This window comes from Triturus cristatus, chromosome 7 (genome assembly GCF_964204655.1).
Source record: "Triturus cristatus chromosome 7, aTriCri1.1, whole genome shotgun sequence".
NCBI lineage: Eukaryota > Metazoa > Chordata > Amphibia > Caudata > Salamandridae > Triturus > Triturus cristatus.
In genome coordinates, this window is record NC_140590.1 from 1,150,161,024 (window position 1) to 1,150,179,989 (window position 18,966).

An 18,966-nucleotide genomic window follows, 5' to 3' on the forward strand; every position below is an offset into this window, starting at 1 on the left:
GCACTGTTGATGGTTACCACCTGCTTTCAATCCGTGTTAATTACCGACTCTTATTTACCGATTTTCTTGGATTTCTTAATTACCGAGTGCTCCTACATGTCATTTTAATTTTTACCACTTCATATTTACCACTTCATATTTACCGATTCGTTAAGTATGTATTCGGTAAATCTGATTCGGTATTTAGAATTCGGTATATATGATTCGGTATTTACCGCCTCATATTTACCGAAAAGTCGTTTTTGGACTCCTACATCTCACTTGTCTGAATACCGGTCGGTAACGGCATATTTACCGAAAATCGGCCGTTACCGACCGGTATTTGGCTACCTACATGAGGCCCCAGGTCTTTGCAGGCTCTTTATACAAAACAAGGTAGCCATTTTTCTTTTGGCAACCCTACTTAATATTCCTTTACATGAAAGGTATTCTCACACTAGGGCAGTGAATGTAAAATCCAAATGTAAGGAATAGGCACAGTGGGGACCCAGGGGGTACTGGAACCAGGAAAAAATACTAAGCCTCTGTAACCAGTTTACAAAGGCATGTAAATAGGCAAATGGTCTTCAAAGACGTGTGAAAAACTGGGGCGTGCCCGGAGATAAGACTCCAGACACTGCCCAGCTGAGCCCCCACCAGCTCGAGTTGCACTGCAGCAGCCCGAGCTGAGACACAGGACGGGGGAAGAGTGGGGGCTGAAACTCTAGGGCCTGGGCAGAAGTGTGACTGAGAAGGCGCGACCCCCTTTGCTCCACAGTTTGAATACCCCTGCTGTAGATGAACCAATTCTTATGTTCCTGGTTTTGTTTATTATGAGCCTTTAGAATATTTAGTGTGCGTGAAAAAAAACGATATGTAGCGTGCTTATTTGGGTTTCAAAAAAAGCTTGTGAATGAATTAACTGACAGTGATAATAAAATTGGCCCTATAACATGTAATTAAATATTTTGTGATTTATAGATGGGGTGTAGGGATGGGATTTACGGCTATTGGGCAGTGGTCATGTTGACAGCAAGGAATATGCATTATTGCGGAGCGCCTTGTTTTTCGTGCCGTCTTTGGTGGTTTTTGTAGCGGTTTTGGTGTTTGTTCATTTTAAATTATGGCTGAGTCCTTGCAGACGTCAGGGAGTCTTTTGGGCTGCTTTCTTACGCAGGGTAGGATGGATTTATTGGTCACAGGGGTGCTGGGTCAGGCTTTACAGGATGTGCTTTTGGTAGGAAATGGGGTAATGGTGCCGCCTGTGGGGATTTAATATATGGTTATAATGATGTTATTCAGGATACTGCTTGCCTAAGTTCAACTACTAAACATGATATTCCTATATTATTTTGTCTTTTTAGGCTTTGAGGTTGCAGCGCCAGTGACTCTTACAGTCAGGGATAATAGTGAGCATAAAGGGCAGGGACAATGGATGTGGGTTAGCGATGAGGGTAGGAAAATTGCTTCTTCATCCGAGTTAATGTGAGTCCCCATGTCTGTTAGTTCTAGTGTCCTGCAGGTCAATGATAAGACAAGTCTGCAAAAGGGCATTGGGTACAGTTATACACCTTTGAACAGGTATCAAGCGTCCTGTTTGTTTCCTCATCAGCAAAAGGAAAATCATGAAGCGGGTTTTTCTAATGCCTTCGTCCAACCACAAAATTACACAGTTCAAAAAAGCGGTGAACTGGAGACACTTGATGGTGGTGTGGGCGATGGAGCACAACCATCCTGCAATGGGGCTGGTCAGGGGGTTCATGCTAATGGTGATGATGAAAAATTATCTGATTTGGAAGAGGGTGAGCTTGCTAGCGATGATGATTTGTGTATTAGCCTTTTTCTCTCCAAACGGGGAGATTACTAACAAGATTTCCCGAGCTAATATTTTATAGATGAAAGAATCTGAAAGGAGCTGGAAGGATTTTGAGCGAATTTACAGGGCATCTGACGGCACCAGCAAGAATAAGCTTTCAACACCAGACAAGCCCTGTCAAGCAAGTGAGCCGCTATTTGGTATTCATTATAAGACAGTTTCTAGGAAACATAAAGCAGAAGGAGTTGTCGTAAGGCTGCAGAGGCTAAGGTTTGTTGCCGTTGTGAGTCGCCTTCAATGTTACAGAATGTAGTTTTGTCTAAGCTTGATATAGTTCAAGACAAATTGGTGGTGTCTGACACAAATTCGCTAAGGGAAAAGGATGGTAAGGACAAAGTCATAGGTCTTAAAAGGCTTCCCTATATGGCGCTGTCGATGCCCTTGAGTTTCCCTTCTTAACAAGCATACCAAAGACACAATTTAGGATGGAGAGTTTGTGGATGTTTTTCAAGTTACTGCACAAGAGGGCTCTAGGGAGGGGGCTTTGGAGCTAGCTAGAAGAACCAGGGTTCCCACTAATATTGACTCTTGGACCTCGGCCTTTCTGATTTTTGCAAGTGTTACTGTATAAGATTTACAGACCAATCGGTCTCAATTTTCAAATACTTGGTGTGGCAGGGAGCTCCAGGGGGACGGCAGAGGATACCCTGGGGGCACCGAGGAGCAAGGGCTGCCATCGTCTCGAGGGAAACCAGGGAGGACGGGCATGCCGGGAATTAAAGACCCGGAAGACGCCGAGAGGGGAGAGGAGATCGGCGACGGTGGACAGAGACTTGGAGGTGCCCGACGAGAGGACAAGAGCAGGATGACTACAGAGAAGGAGCTGGAGAGCGCAGGAGGAGAGGACGACGGCGCAAGAAGACCGGAGGCCGGCAGAGGCACCGAACCCCGGGGGAGGCAGACACGTCCCCTGCAGAAGGCGTGCTGGACGAGGCGGCCGTGACCTTGTCAGCGGGTCACGACTTCAAGCAACTCCTTAGGGGAACCGGGCGCCGGCTGGGAGGGTGGTTGCGCACACAGGCGCTCTTCACAGGACTACTGAAGGGAGCGTAGCGAGCAGGGGAAACCAGGGACGAGGGAAAAAGGAGAAAGGCCCTTCTCCTCCCATATCCCAACCCGGTTGGACACTCTGCTCACTATTCTTTTTAGTTTGAAGTATCGTTGATGTTTGGTTAACTGCTGGGAAGGGAAAGACCAGACAGTATAAGGCATCAGTCCCAGGCAGGCTCAAAATAAGGCACCAGGGCCCGAGGAAGCTTCTGAAGCAAGAAGCTCCTCAGTGCTTGTGGGACAGGAACTCCACCAGGTTGGGTGCAGGTCACAGGGGACTGTAATAGACAGAAGAGGGGAGAAAGAGAACTGGCTGATAGGAAGCCAACTGTCCGACCACGGACCCCTTACTGATAGCCTCTCTCTCTTCTTTTACCGACGGACGACCACCGCCAGGGTAGAAAAGGAACAGGAAGCAAGAGGCGACCTGACCACTACGGCAACCGCAGAAGTCATAATGGACCAAGAATCCTAACCCTCCGGAGAAACCCCTACCCTTTCTGTACCAAGCTATAATAACACCTCTATCACAATAACACAGTCGTCCGTGGTCATTGGACAGGTGACACTTGGACACAATTAGAAAGGCTTAGTCAGAATTGGAGGTTTTTGCCTGGCTAAATTATGACGAAGAGTTCAGAGCCCGTCTAGTCCTCGTTATAGAGAAGCCTTGGGGTGAGCTGGCAAACGAATTATGGGTGCAATGGATTTATCCCCCAGAGATCTCCACCTACGATGCATAATGCTAGTGGGCTTGCTATTGCTCCCTGGCCCTTTCTTAACAGATCTACCCCGGGAGGGGTGGGCACTTGGGCAAAATCTCAAACTTTCACTACAGGAGCCTGCTGGAATTTTAACAGAGGTTTCTGCCAGAAGAATACATGCAAATATAGGCATGAATGTTCCAAATGTGGTGGCAAGCCCGCCATTTTTGCAATGTTTAGCTAACAAGCATCCGGTTTCCCTACCAGTCAAGGTAGAGGGAGGGGCGCCCCATTCCAGCCTTACTTCAAAAGCAGTTCCACCAATTGATATCCCCAAGCTCTGTTTGTGGCTTCAGTTTTTATCCTCACGGGGAAAAAGCTTTGAAGTTGTAGTGGGGGTTTTAAGAAGGTTTTAAGCTCGGTTATCAGGGTCCTAGTAACTGCAGGTTTGCCCAAAACACTCTGAAATTGCTGAGGGTAGGATGGCTGGCCCCTTCTTTTCTTCGCCTCTCCCCAATCTTATAATTTCTCCTTTGGGAGTGGTTCCAAAAATGACTCGGGGAACATTTTGCATGATTTAACATTTATCCTGGCACCAGTGTTTGTCGGTGAATTATTTTATCGCCAAGGAAGACACTGAGGTGCAGTTTGCTTTAGTAGATGTAGCTCTTGATCTGGTAAAAAAGGCCGGCTCAGGAGCGGAGTTAGCCAAATATGATGTTAAACCCGCTTTTATGTTCCTTCCAGTCAGCTGTTCGAAGACTTTAGCTCGTTTTTGCAATGGATTTTCTCATTCAGATCAGGTCATTCTCAAGTATACCATTATCTGGATGATTTCCTTTTTATTGAATCAAAAGTATCACAACAGTGTGACAAGGCACTCCATTTCAATCTTTAATGCAAGAGTTAGGCGTGCCGCTGGCTAAAGAGAAGACAGGGGGATCTGCTACATGCCTCATATTTCTGGGTGTTTAGATTGTTACAGTGAAAATGGAGACCAGGTTGCCAGTTACTAAAGTGCAGGAAATTATGAATTTGTTGAAACATGCTAGGATATCACCGACACTTACTCTATTTGAAATGCAGCGGTAACTAGGGCACCTAAACTTAGCTTGCAGGGTAGTAAGGTGGGGAGATCCTTCTGTCGGAGGTTGGGCTTTGCTATGGCTGTTTTTTTCCTTACCTCATCACAGGGTTAGAGTGTCTCTGTCCATGAGATTCGGTTTCGAGGTTTGGATTATGTTCCATAAAGGTTTTCAACGGTGTTCCTATGAGGCCTTTGGACGAACGCTATGTATGGTCAGTACAAATTTTTTCTGATGTGTCAGGAGCTAAGGTTTTGGAACGGAAAATGGTACGCGCAACTATGGCCTCATAAGTGCATTAATGAGACTCGCAGTATTGCATTCTTTGAATTCTTTCCCCTGATCATAGCTTTGACAGTCTTGAGCAACTTTTTGGCAAACAAATCAGAGCTTTTCATGTCAACAACAAAACTGTAGTGGATCTGGTGAATGGTCAAAAGGCAAAGAGAGAAGTCTGCTTAAATTGTTGCAGAGATTTTTGCTGAGTTGCTACGGGTGAGCAGTAGCGCTTTAACAAACGATTGATTGATTGATTGATTGATTGATTGATAATATAACGTTTAGAGTTAAGCATATACCTGGTCTGGACAATAATATAGCAGATGCATTATCTCGTTCTCAGTGGCAGAGAGTCCGTAGTTTGGCACCCAAAGCAAACCAAGACAAGCATTTGCAATGCAATAGGTCTCGCATTTGCAAGAGTTTAACTTATTGGCATTGTAAATGACAATGCCTTTTATTTATGTTTTAAAAACCTACACATAAATAAACGGCATTGCCATTTACAATGCCAATAGATCAAACTCTAACAGCTGCGAGACCTATTGCATTGCAAATGCTTGTTCTGCCTCTCGTGCTCTGAGTCAAAGTCTGATCATGAAACTAAACTCCTGGTCCATAAATAGGAGGGCCGGTGCCCACAGCCTGTAACCCCAGCACAAATTAAGCATCTTTCTTTACAAAGGGTAGTGTTACTTCACAACAAAATGCTCGGTTGTTGGAATATTAGCCTATTTTGCTAATGTCGCTAGACCTGTTCTGGAAATAAGTGCCAGGAAGTTGAAATTGAATAAAATGGCACCATGACAAATGTGAGCAGGCTGCCAAACTCACTAGATGCAGAAGGCAGTTACAACTGACACAAAGCAATATACTCAAGGGCCTACATTGAAGACAGTTTAGAAAGTAAGCGTTGCCCTCTAACTTATGTCACATGAAACCAATTTCAAGGGATATTCCTTTGAAGTGTGAGTTTTGACTTTACTTAAATAAACTCTACAATCCAGTTTAGTAGGAAGATGCGGCCTACAGCAGAAATGCCAACGGAACCCGGTTCAAGTCCTGGCGTCGAATCACCATCCTGTGATTCTGGGTAAAAATGTGATCTTCCTGTGTCTAAAAACAAATGAAAACCCGACCTTCTGGAATACGACCTTGTGGTCACTGGAGCACTCTAATGCTCTTGGGCCAACTGCGTGCTATATAAAAAATGCAAAAAAAAAATAGTAATTCAATTTGAAAAGCTCCTTTCAATGGTATTTTCAAGAAAGGCACCATTGATATTTAAGTGAGAAACTGTGTGCCTACCTGACAAACAGCCAGAATTAAACGAAAAATGCAAATTCATCTGCCTTTTTTCTGTCAGACAGGTGTCCCGTGCCCGTCCCCCTCCCCCGACAGGGAAAGTAGAAGGTTAGCTACCCGCCAGTTCAGAATCCTTGTGACGTGCATGGCCACGCCTTCTCCATGACACTGACAGCTGAATTTTGTAAGCGCTTCATCCCAGCTGATCCCAATTATACTTTCTTGTTTCTGCCTTCCTCTTTTGATGCTACAATATTTTTATAATTTGCAAAGCGTTTTAGCTCCCGAATAGTGCTACATCTGAGCCGTACAAAGTGCATAAATACATAATGAATGAGGTATTGACATTGTAAATGACAATGATTTTTTTTTGTTTTTCTTTTTTAAAACTATCCACTGTTTGCATGTCTTCATTTCAGCACGCGCGTCTTGTGTGTTTGTATGTCTGTGATTGGCTCTGTTTACCTGTGTGAACCAACCTGTGGGTTCGTGTTTGAATGTGTTCTGTCTGATTGCATACTTGTGTAAAATAACATCGATAGATGTTTCGCGGATACCGTGTAAATAGCCACATCAACTCAGTCACCTCTAAGCGCTTTAATCGCAGTTGTAAATTCGGCAGCCCAGAAAGTCAAAAACGTTCTACTAGGGGGAACCCCCGCCCACCCCTCTCGAGCGATGAGTACGATGTCTTGTGAGCTTTGAAAGTCTCTGCGTTATTATATGTCGGGAACTCCTCATGTTTTAAGTTGCCGGAACGGAATGTCACGGAACGCGTTAAAGTAAAACAAAATGTAGTATTTTTATTTTGCATGACAATGATTTGGCTAATGTGCGCATTAACTATTTGTTGTTCTTCTGCAAATACATTACAGTTAACACCGCAGAACACCAGGTAGCAGGGTTTCTTATTAAGCGCCAGGTTTATTTTTCTTTATATAAATATGCTTGTTTTTACAGATTCGTTGGAGCACTTAGCTGTGAACTTCCGATGGACAGATAAACACCTTGGAACTTCATCAGACCCAAATTTGCTTCGTTGACAGTCACAATGGATGTGTTGAAATTCGGGATGGATTTTGCCGCGGACTGGCTCCCCTGGTTCTTCTCCTGTATTTATAGCGTGCTGTGCAGTGCTACGGCTCGACATGGATACATCGAAGCGCTCCATTAGGGTTTTCTGTTTTGTGAGCCATTTTAAAGTGAAAGAGGGTCGAAATAGAAATTTCGTCCAGCTGGATTTTTTCTAGTAATAATCTGAACCAGAGGCGCATCTAGAGCCAAATTTCGGGGGGGGGAGGGGCGGGGGGGGGGGGGGCTAACCAAAAATTTCGGGGGGGGGGGGGGGGCTGAATCTTTAAACAGTAGGCAGAGTGGCGCTGTTTTCGGTTGTGGGGGGGCAGAATCTAGGCAGAGTGGAGCTGCAGGGGCTCTTAGCTCCAGTAGGTTGATGTGGAGAAGACGTTGTTCGGGCCGCCAGCGGCCGCTCACTTGAAGGTCTTGCAAGACCGCCCCCCAGCCTTCCAGAGAGGCGTCTGTGGTAAGTATCAACGGAGCTGGAGTGACTGTGAAGGTGAGACCCTTTGAGATATTGTCTTTGACCATTCACCATCTGGCTGCCTCTTTCATAAGAGGAGTGATGATTAATTTGTTGTCGAAAGAGCCTTCTGCTTGGCGCCACTGTAAATCCAATTGCTCTTGGAGCGGGCGCATACGAAGTCTGCAATGTGGAATTAAGGGCATGCAAGATGAGATTGATCCTAGAAGAGATTTGTATAGGCGAACAGACAGAGACCGTCTTGTTTGCAAATGACGTGCGAAGGTGATCAGTCTTTGCTGTCTTTCTTCTGATGGAAAAGCTTTGCAACAAGCCGTGTCCAGAATAGCCCCCAGGAACTTGGCCGACCTGGAAGGACAGATGACTGACTTGTCCTTGTTGAGTTGAAGTCCCAGATGACTGAAAAGTTGAGTGCAGCTTTCGACTGCTTTTGAAGCTGCCGGAGAAGAAGGAGCTTTCACCAACCAGTCGTCTAGATAAGGAAAAACCTCTAGATTGTTTTCTGAGAAATGCTGCGACTGGGGCCAAGACCTTTGTGAATATCCGCGGCGCGGATCTGAGTCCGAAAGACAGAACCTTGAATTGAAAGTGGCTCTTGGCTACTGTAAAGCGGAAAATCCTCCAGTGGGCTGGGTGGATGGGAACATGGAAATATGCGTCCTCGAGATCCAGAGTGGCCATGTAATCCCCTGTATTGAGAAGCAGCAAAATGTCCTGTAGGGATACCATCCAAAACGAGAGTTTTATGAGATAGGTGTTGAGCTCCCTCAGGTCTAAAATTGGGCGCCATTTGTCTACGGTCTTGCGAACGAGGAAGAACCGGGAATAGAATCCTTTGCCTCGTTGGGACAGAGGTACCGGCTATATCGCTCCTTTGAGAAGTAGTTGGTGAGCTTCTAGACATAGAAGGTGCAGATGTTTGGATTTGGTGGCGCGAGGGGCTCTGGATGGTGGCTGGTGTTGAAACTCCAGTGTATGGCAAAATCGGATGATATTGAGGACCCACCGATCTGATGTTATGAGATTCCAGTTGTGGAGGTATTGTGATATCCTGCCCCCCACTGGTGTCACAGGGGGCGAAGGAACAGTAGACAGAGCTGGGAAGCCGCTATTGGCCCTTAGAAGAATCTCTCCCCTGGCGCCCTTGTTGTCATCTAGAGGGTTGGCGAGAGAAAGACGACGATTGGCCCTGTCTTTGAGAATACTGGGGCCTGTAAGACTCAGATTGTTGCGAATAGGAGGAATAGCGCTGCTGCTGGTATCCACCTCTGTATGAAGAAAAACCTCTTCCTCTCGCACCACGGAAAGGTACTTTGCGGTATTGCAAAGTCCCAAGGGACCGCTGTTTCAGTGTCCTTTTTTATCTCTTGCAGCACATCGTCCACATGCTTTCCAAAAAGCATCTCACCATCGAACGGCAGATCTAGAATTTTATTTTGGACTTCCGGGCGAAACCAGGTGGCCCGAAGCCAGCCTTGCCGTCTAAGGACTGCTACACCTGCCAAAGAGCGGAAAGCAGTGGTAGCAATGTTCATTGCGCAATCAATAATTTCTGAAGAAGAACGCTCTCCTTCCTCCAGGATTCTCTTTGCGTCCGCCTTCGATCCCTCTGGTAGCTGGTCCAAATACGGAGATAAGTTGCACCCCATCTGGCGATCATATCGTCCCAGAATCGCCAGGGCATTAGCAGCCCTGACCAGGAGGCTGGATATAGAAGAAAACCTCTTACCTACATTATCAAGACGCCAACCCTCCTTAACCGGTGGTGTGGTAAGGGGCGCCAACGGATTCTTTTACTTCCTTTGGGCCGCTTGAGAAATTACAGAGTCCGGTTTCGGTTGGCTAACCAGACAAGCAGGGCTATGCTCCGGAGCTCTGTACTTTTTCACCAGTCGAGGAAGAACAGGCATGACAGTAGTTGGAGATTTCATTACCTTTATCCCCTCATCCTAAACATGCCCACAATTGGGATAGAACGGACAGACTTTTTATAAGGCTCTTTAAAATCATAAAGAAAACATTCTGACTGTACTGATGGTATGGGAAGATCGAAACTTTTGGATGCTCTTTCCATTAAATTGTGGAAGCCCCCTATATCTGCTGGAGGAGAATCTGCAGGATCCGGAGATGGAGAAGCGGGATTCGGAATTAAATAGTCATCCCATTCCCTATCTGGATCTGGGACTGAGATTGTGCCCTGGTCATCATCCGATGAGTCATCATGAACTGTGACTACATTTTGTTGAGGTTCCATTGGATCCGGAACCGGAGTTTGTGGAAGTAGAGGAGCAACAGGAGCAGAAGATTGAGGTGGAGGCACTTGCACCGACTGTTGACTAGAGGATTGAGATGGAAATCTTTTCCTATAATCCAGCAACATGAATTGTAGATCAGCAATCAGTGAAGACGGCATAGCCACCATGCCCTGCTGCGACTGTTCCTACCTAGTTTGCGGCAGATATTGTCCTTGGTCTATATAGTAGTCCTCAGAGTCTGAGTCCTGATATTTGACATGTAATTGGGATGGACTATATGCATCCTCGTAAGGACCCTCATCTTCATCTGAAAACTCCTCCTCCAAAAGGAGTGCCGAAGGTAGTGTTGTCACTCTACGAGGAGAAGTCATCTCCGGTGTAATCTGGCGTCTTTTTACTGAAATTGCCACACTTTGAATCGTCAACGAGGTCACCGTCAATGACGAAGGAGTGATCGTCGACGGATTCTTCGTTGAGACCGTCGTCAGTATTATGGTGGAAGCTGTAGATGTCGACGTCGACACCATCCTCGTCTTCGTACTTGTCGAGGTAGTCATCACCGTCGATGACATGGAAACTGGAACCTAAGGTTGCAGCGTCGACGAAGTCGTCGTCGACAAAGGTCTCCTCGAAGATGTCGCAGAGGAGGCATCATCACTGTCACTCGATACCGGGTCTTTCCGTGACTTTAACTTTTGCAACCAGGTGAGCAAACGTCCCTCACGGTCTCTCAAGGTCTTTGAAGAGAAGGTCCGACAGATCTTGCAGTCGGTGGCCTTGTGGTCAGGGTACAAACAATAAATACAGTCCTTATGTTTGTCTTCCATATAAAGCCTCATTTTTGAACAAGTAGCACAGGCTTTGAATAAAGCCATTTTCTCCTTGTCAGACATCCTGAAGAACGCTGAAGAGAAACAGTTGATAACAAGGTTGAAGAGAAATCTGAGCAGAGCTCAGTGGAGACTCCCTTGCACAACGTACGGTAGAAAATCTGAGGTTCTCTCAGGAGGGTTCTATGGGGTGAGACTAATCTGATTGGTTGTTGTATTATGTTGGTCTCTTTTACAAAAAGAGGTGGATATGCTACAAAATGAGATGAGGCCTAAGCCTTTCTTTCTCTTCTGTACCTACTGCTATGGTATATTTTATTTACCGATGCTCCCATTCCGACGACGGGGAATGATACAAGCTATGGGAATCTATGAAAGTTCCAATACTGGAGTAAGTGTGCTTTCTGTTCAGCAGCTTTTGAGCTATTAGCATTTGAAAGCTTCACAGAATTAACACTTTTGTATATTTGGTAAATTTAAAAGCCTTTTTTTTTTATTTGCTTATAACTTTTGCACCGCTTGACGACTAGACATTAAATATGGAAGACACTTGGTTGAGATTACTCTTGCTAATCTCCAGTTATGACATGCAGCACACAATACACAATGTGCTCAGCAGACCCTTATCCAATGGCATGCAAAAAACATACAAGGCTATCTACACAGAGAATTCATGGTGAGCCTGAGTAATGGTGTGCATAATTGGCACATTTCATGACTTTTTCTGTTTTGTTTTTGCTGAATGATAACTAATCTTTCACTGTCTTTTTTTTCAGCGAGTACAGGTAGACAGATATAGAGAGATTGATATGAGGTGTTACGAGTCCCTGCATGCAGAGGGTAATTATACTAAAATTTAAAAGAAACAGTGAAGACGAGGCAGAACCATCCTTATGTTAATTTTTTTAATTTAAAATCTTCTTTCATTCAACACTGAATTTGAAGCTATATGTACCCTGTGGACAGCAGTGAATGAAACAGGTTATCCCTAGTTATCAGCAGTAAACTAAAATATCAATTCATATGGGGAAAAACAAGTAAAGGTAAAGCCAATCGGTCTTACTATGCCAAGGCATGCTTGTTGCTAGTATTCACTTTATCAATCCTTGTGGAATTGCTGTGCAAGCATTGGTAAAACCAAAATCAGCGGGCAAGCATCGTAGGGGCACCTGGATGCAATGCGTCCGCCATCTTGGAAGTATAGAAAATAACATTCTAAGATAGCCACTTGCCACTATTGGCTTTGGTAATGCCTGTCAACCAATTTTACAGTACTGGCAAAGTAACAGCAGCAGACACAAAGGGCTTTAGAGATGCGAAGGAGAGAAAGGTGGAGAAGTGAGATATTGGGGAGTGGAGGCGGGGGATTCAAGGGTGACTCCTATGGACATCTAGAGCAGAAATGCCCTCGAAACATGCAAAAAGAATAACAGTTTCCTGACGTCAACAGTGGAAGGCTAAACTCGCCAATCAAAAAGCACAGTGAAATCGAAATGCTTTGCAGGGTGTCAGAAAGGAGGAGGAGCGGTGGAACAAATCCAAGAAAAGGGAGGATAGCATTTTCGTCAGGAGCAGGTTATTGAAATAGAGTCTAATCTTTGCTTTGGGCTATGCTGTGTGCTGAGGAGGATTGGATACACCTTATCACCATGTTGGGTGCTTCTAGCCCCGACTATATATTAAATTCTAATTTACACCTTTCCGTCAGTCACTCAGGGAGATGTGCACTTTGCTCATTTGTTGGACACCACACTTTACCATCAAAATATTTTCCCATTATTACCTTACGCTTTCAAATCTCAGAAAAAAATACTTTCCCACCCCCTACCTTTTCCTCTATGATGGCAATGATGTCACCCACAGTCTCAAAGTCCAACTCTTCGCAGGTGTATGAGTCCATCCGGTCAGAAAGATCGAGATCATCCTTGGGATCTGCCAGACTGCTGCTGTGGTCTTTGGGATCCTCAGAATCGGGGCCGGTGCCCAAGCAGTCTTTATTAATGGAGTCCATGATCATAGAGATGTCAGTGCTGTCCACAGAAACTGCCAGTGAGTCAGTATCCTCCATTGAGTCTAAAGGAAGGCAGGCCTCCTGCAAGCCTACTGCAAAAATAGAACACTTAGAAAACAGGAAAAACATAAATACCTGCCACCATCCTGCTCACACACCCAAGCTCAGTGCTAGCCAGCAAAGCATGGCAAGGCCAGGGAAGACCCAGCTAAAAGGGAGGAGGGTTGGGCCGAAGACGCACCTGAGACTGCTGCTGCTGTGGCCACTGCATTTCCTGGAGCTGCCATTGGTGGAACCAAGCCTGGTGTCGGCATTCTGGACATCATGACCATGGGGGCTGTGGACACAGAATCTACCAGGGAGAGTGGAGCTTTACCCGGAGACTCACTGCTGACAGCAGAGAAGGAAGCTAGAGGCAGGGAGAACTGCGCTGGGGCAGCTTCTAACAGTCGGGAGAGGGTGGGAGCACCTGACAGACAGAGGACAAGAGAGGAGGAAGAAAGCTCAGAAGAAGCAGCAGCAGCAGTCATCCCATCTCACATCCTTTAAGCTTTTTTGCAGCTACACAAATGATGAGTGCAGTGGGAATATCACTTTCATCTTTCAGTACACACCCATCTTAAGCACTACACATGGAGTGGTGCCCTCTTCACAATCCTCTTTTCCTTCAGCTCTGTATAACCACAGGTGCAATACTCAGCACAAGCTGCAGGGCTTCTCCTCTGCAAAATCTGGAGTGCGTTGGTTTCTTGAACAAACCCCTCGAAATGTGTACTCTACAAACCTTTAGTGCACCCCATCCTTTAAACACCCCTCTGTGAACCTTGCTATCACCACAATGTTTGATCTCTACCATCTGCCTTCTGTCTCTGCACAACCCTCAGAGTACATCCTCCTTGCCAAAAGGCAGGATTACTGCCCTTCACACAACCTCTGGAGCATAGCTTTCTATAAAAGATTTGTCCGACCCCACAGCGTACTTTGTCTACACAAAGTTCACATCCTCTCTATCCAACCCTCATGTCTCTTTTCACCAGCCTTTAAAGTTCTGTAGTACATGCAATTTCACTGAACTAACTACAAAATGGTCTGCTTAGACATCCTTCTCTGCTGAGACTGCATAATAAATTAGGGAAATTACCAGAGGCAGCAGGTGATGAGCCCTGCACTAATTGTAGATCTGCTCCATGAAGTAATGGAAGGGTTCCTCCAACCTCCATCAAGGCACCTGACCCACTCATGTGACCACTTGCCATAGCCATCTCGCTCTCACTGGCCTGCAAAGAAAATATGGTTAAAAGTCTGAGGACGGCAGAGAAAATCTGGAACACACAGAAATTAAAAAGTATTAGAAATGGTACAGTGACATTAAAGTGATCCAAAGAAAGAACTGAATTCCAGGACAAGAGAGAAATGCCTCTATAGAAAATAAATGCAGGCAAAGAGAGAAATCAGAGAAAATACTGGGCATCAGGTCAAAAGAGGAATCCAATGAAATGAAGAGATATCCATTCAAGCGATAAAGTGATACACAGACAGGAGGAATCACCCGAGAGGGGAGGATATCAGGACAAGTTGGAAATATATCCAGAGGACTGGTTTTGGGACAAGTGAGTGATACTTCAGACGAGGAAGGGATGCTGACACAGGAAAAGAGCCCAAAGGAAGGAGTTCCTAAGATATGAGAGAAAAGAAAACTGGGGCAAGAGGCAAATTCCTCAAGTGAGAAACCAAAACCTGGACAAGAGGAAGGTATATTAGGGAAGAAAAGTATCTAGAGAATGGCGAGAAATTGAGAGGGAATAGAAATCCTTCAACAGAGAAAAGAATACTGCTCTAAAAGATGAATGCAGAAATAGGGAGATGAACTAAGGACAATAAGGAAATCAACAGAAAAAGAGGTAAATCCATACAAGTGAGGAATTCTACAAACAGGAAGGGACACCTTTGACAGAAAAGGACACCTGGAAAGCCAAGGAATACAGCCAAAAAAGTAGAATTCAGTAAGACAAAAGGGAACATTGGGGCAATGAGAAGGCGAGAAAAAAAAAATCAGGAATGTAAGGATTTGTATTTAAATGGAGAAAGAAATGTACAATGGAGAGAACTCACAAGTGGACAGAAATAAAATGCTAAAAGAGGAGACCAGCCACAGTGAATCAAAGGACTGAAACTTCTAGAGAAGAAAGATACAGATATTCTCTAGTAGACGAAGACACAGGACAGACAACAATAGTGATATCAAGAGATTTTATAGCTGGTGGGAAGATAGAGAAGAGTATGATATTGTGTTCAACTGTGGTAGAAATGGAGTAACTTATACCAAATTACAACTCTTGAAATCAGACTGAAATCTTTTCAATAGGTTAGAACATAATGTAAGGTTTTGATAAGGCATTTGGCTAGAACATACAACTACCATTTACGTTTTAGAAGTCTAGAGGATGAAAACTAAATCTACTTAAAAAGTGTGTTTCACATTTGCTGTGGTTATTGGCGCATAACACTCCGGGGAATGAACATCACGAACAGAAGAATACAAAGGCGCTAAGGGCATGATTTAGAGTTTGGTGGACCACTAACTCCGTCACAAACTTGACGGATATCCTGTCCACTACATGACATGGACATTCTATCCAATAGCACTTGTAATACGGCGGACAGGATATCAATCAGAGTAACCTGTCTATCGAACTCTGCATTAGGCCTAAAGTCTGAAACTAAAGAAACAGTGGGTAAGAATTTTGAGAAATATAATTTCCTATACAAATAGGAATGCATTCTAACTAACATGGTAATCCTAATGCAGCAGGTACTAAGAGTGAAATATGAATTTATGTGTAACAGGGTGAAACCGCACTCCTGCTATAACTCCTCCCCTGGACACCTAGCCTGCTAAAAGAAGAAGAAATGTGTGGGCACGAAACAGCTGAACATGAGGAATTACTACAGGAATAGACTGCAGGAAACCAATTCCCACTGCAGTTCCCCATTTATCAGGGTACAACACTGCATACCTCGATATTCCAGAACTATGGAATTACCAATACCTACAGAATCAATAATTCCAGGTAGAGAAATATCAATGCAGTTCAAAGCAACATAGGATGACCGCCCAAGTAGGAAACAGTAGGAAACAGTAAGACTATCTGAACATTAGACACCTATGAATCTGGAACTGGATAACAAACAAACATGGTGTACGATAGGGTGAGCTGCAACAAGACAAATGATTTTAAACTTAAAGGCGGCTAGAAGAGCTTAAGGAAATCTGTGAGTTGAGTCTGGCCAGACTGTGCGCTGGCTTACGAAAACAAGTTATCAAAATAACTCTAAATTGAAATTTTCTTGCACGTTCCATTTTCTACTTCAGACCTCACACTCACCTGGAGTTGGAAGAGCACTGATTAACTAGACAACAGGTACGGATAACGTTGATGGGATCTTGTGGTTTCCTTTCCTATTTGCCTTTTTTGATCTTCTCTTTGCAACAGTCTTCTCTCAATCCTCCCTCTTTATGCAATGTTTAACTTTATATCAGGTTTGACAGGTTTTGATATTTCATTTTGTTAAATTAACTACTTAGTCCATCTCAATCTTTTTTTAATGTACTCAATTTCATCTTCCATTTACTGGGGCCTTGCAGGTTATAGAACGGTAGTGGGTGCTTTAAAGATCTGATATACTCTCTTCATGTCGTTTTTAACTCATATCCACCCACAGGCTTGGAAGTAATTCCTTTTCCGAATATGTCTGTGCTTTAACAAGGGCAAAATCTTCATATCGTTATATTGGTCTTTCATGTATGGCTCCGTAGCAATGTATTATAATGCCAAACCTGGCCTCTTGTTTTCTGGCATTCCCCCATGCTCTTCCTCAGGATGGTTTAGTGTTTCTTCAGTCAGGAAAGAAAGACACTCTTCCTTCTCAGGACCTTTTAGGGGCCACCTCTCGTCTGTCAACTTCTTAACTCTGTGCACCAATATGACCATGATTTTTTATCCACTGGGTTGCTACACACTGGAAATTGGATCCTGTGACCTGCAATCTACTATATGATTATTAGAGTAGGCAGCCTCTGTAGGGAACACTTCCTACATAATTTCTTCATCTTGAGGAAATCTTTCCTTTTCCTTAAACAGCAGGAATGATACTAGGCAGATATGGCATTAAGTCTCCTCTTCAGGGTAGTATGGATCCTTTAACCTGAAAGTTCCTCCTTGAGTGAGCAATTTCTTAAAATGGAATGTCTTTCCATGATTCGCAGCACATAATCTAATTTTAATCCGCCATGAGCTTCACAGTATATCATCTAATTTTAGCCGCTCATGAGCATCCCATAAGCTTCTTAGATCTAGCCCATCCCTCGGCTTGAGTCAGATCCACTATCTTGCTCAGCACCTAAGCTCTTCAAATCTAAGCAGCTCCTTTGTTCTGATAATTTGTCATTTATTATTTTGCAATGGAGTATGTATGAGAAGCATAGTGAGGAGAAAAGGACGATGAAGCATAAGATAAATGCGAACATAGTGATGATGACCACAATGCTAAAGATAATGGACTATGCTGTCCTGGGGACTAACACAGGCATCCTCTTATGGTGAAGCCCGATCAGCCCGCAGAATGTCCAAGTGCTGCTCTGGTACTGGACCAGCCATGGTTACATGACCTTGTAGAACATTGCAGCACTCTTTCGTAGCTTAAACAACGTTTCAGAATGGTGCGCCTGTGCCTCAAATGACATCAGAATTGGAGAATTAAACCCTCACAACCACAGCCGGTAAACACATGCAACAAAAACAGAAGACCAAAAGAAGATTCTGAAAGTGTTGGAAGGCACTGCTGGATATATAACGAAATAAGAGAAATACTAATTATTTCTCTAGCAGATCAAGAGGCAGAAATCAAGAAAATGTTTGGAGCTTCTTGAAAAGGGAAGAGCGGTGGAGGCTAAATGGATGGGAATCAGTTGCCATTCATTAAGGCAGAATGTAATAATTCTTCAAATCACAAGATTTAAAACGCTATTGTTTAAAAAGTATGCAGAACAGGAAACTGGTGAACAACACTAAAGCTGACTGGCTAAAGCACACAAGTGGTGATAAGGATCAGAGATGCATGGATGAGAGGCAGTAAAACAGCTGAAAAAATATACAGATTACAGATAGTAAATAAGGCGAAGCAAAACACACATCAATACCAGAAGCAGACAAAAGCACTGAGACAAAGAGACATAGGGACATCATAAGTAGACACTGGGAGTGACACAAATACATATGGGCATAAGCGGTAGACACAGAGGCAGATACTCAGAGACGGAGACCTCATAAGAAAACACAGGGACACAGACACAAAATCAGACAGGGACAAAGCCATCAAAAAACATGCTTAGACAAACAGATACAGCGACATCAGAAGACAGCACTTAGAAAGAAATTTAGATACTGGCATAACACAGAAAGGGTCCAACACTGGAAAGGCATCTGGTGCTGGGCTAGCATGGTACAAAGTCCTTCATTACATAACAAGTGAGACAAACAGCGAGCAGCAAGGGACATCGGGGAAATGCTGCAAGTAGGCAGAGATACACGGCAATGACAGAAGATTTGGTTCAGGCAAGAACACAGAGGGATGCCCTAGGAAAAGCACAAGATACTGAGATGTTAGAAAGAGCCTCTGGCATGGCTTATGTGTCTTTGAGACAGAGAGAAGCTGTTAGTACATATACTGAGAAGCCGGGCACGCTCCCCAACAGGCTGTTTGTGATACAGGGAGTGCAATCCATACCAGCCGGGGGCTCGAGGGCAACAAACTGCCCTTCTTCAGCAGCTCCGACAGCAACGGGGAAGAGGGTGGAGTCACCTTCTGTGCCATCAGCTTTTTCTGGGGGGAGTCATCAGCAAGTGGGGTGAGTGGGTCCTCCAAGGGGGCTGAAGCAAGATGGCCATCAGAAGCCCCAATAAAGGAGGCGAGTGGGGGGCTTTGCAGAGAACCCACACTTACCTAGAAGAAAAAAACAAATAGACAATCAGAG

At 44.5% G+C, this 18,966-nt stretch overlaps 1 protein-coding gene across 2 annotated transcripts in view; it reads right to left on the reverse strand.

Annotated features, from left to right (window-relative positions):
* Positions 1–18,966, reverse strand: part of BRD8 (bromodomain containing 8) — a 716,998-nt gene that overhangs the window by 518,396 nt on the left and 179,636 nt on the right. For both annotated transcript variants that reach the window (XM_085618373.1, XM_085618372.1), the window contains exons 9-12: positions 18,720–18,935; positions 14,074–14,209; positions 13,174–13,401; positions 12,750–13,024 (exon numbers count right to left, since the gene is read on the reverse strand). In XM_085618373.1, coding sequence (XP_085474499.1) covers positions 12,750–13,024; positions 13,174–13,401; positions 14,074–14,209; positions 18,720–18,935 — 855 coding nt within the window. The remainder of the gene's footprint in view (positions 1–12,749; positions 13,025–13,173; positions 13,402–14,073; positions 14,210–18,719; positions 18,936–18,966) is intronic.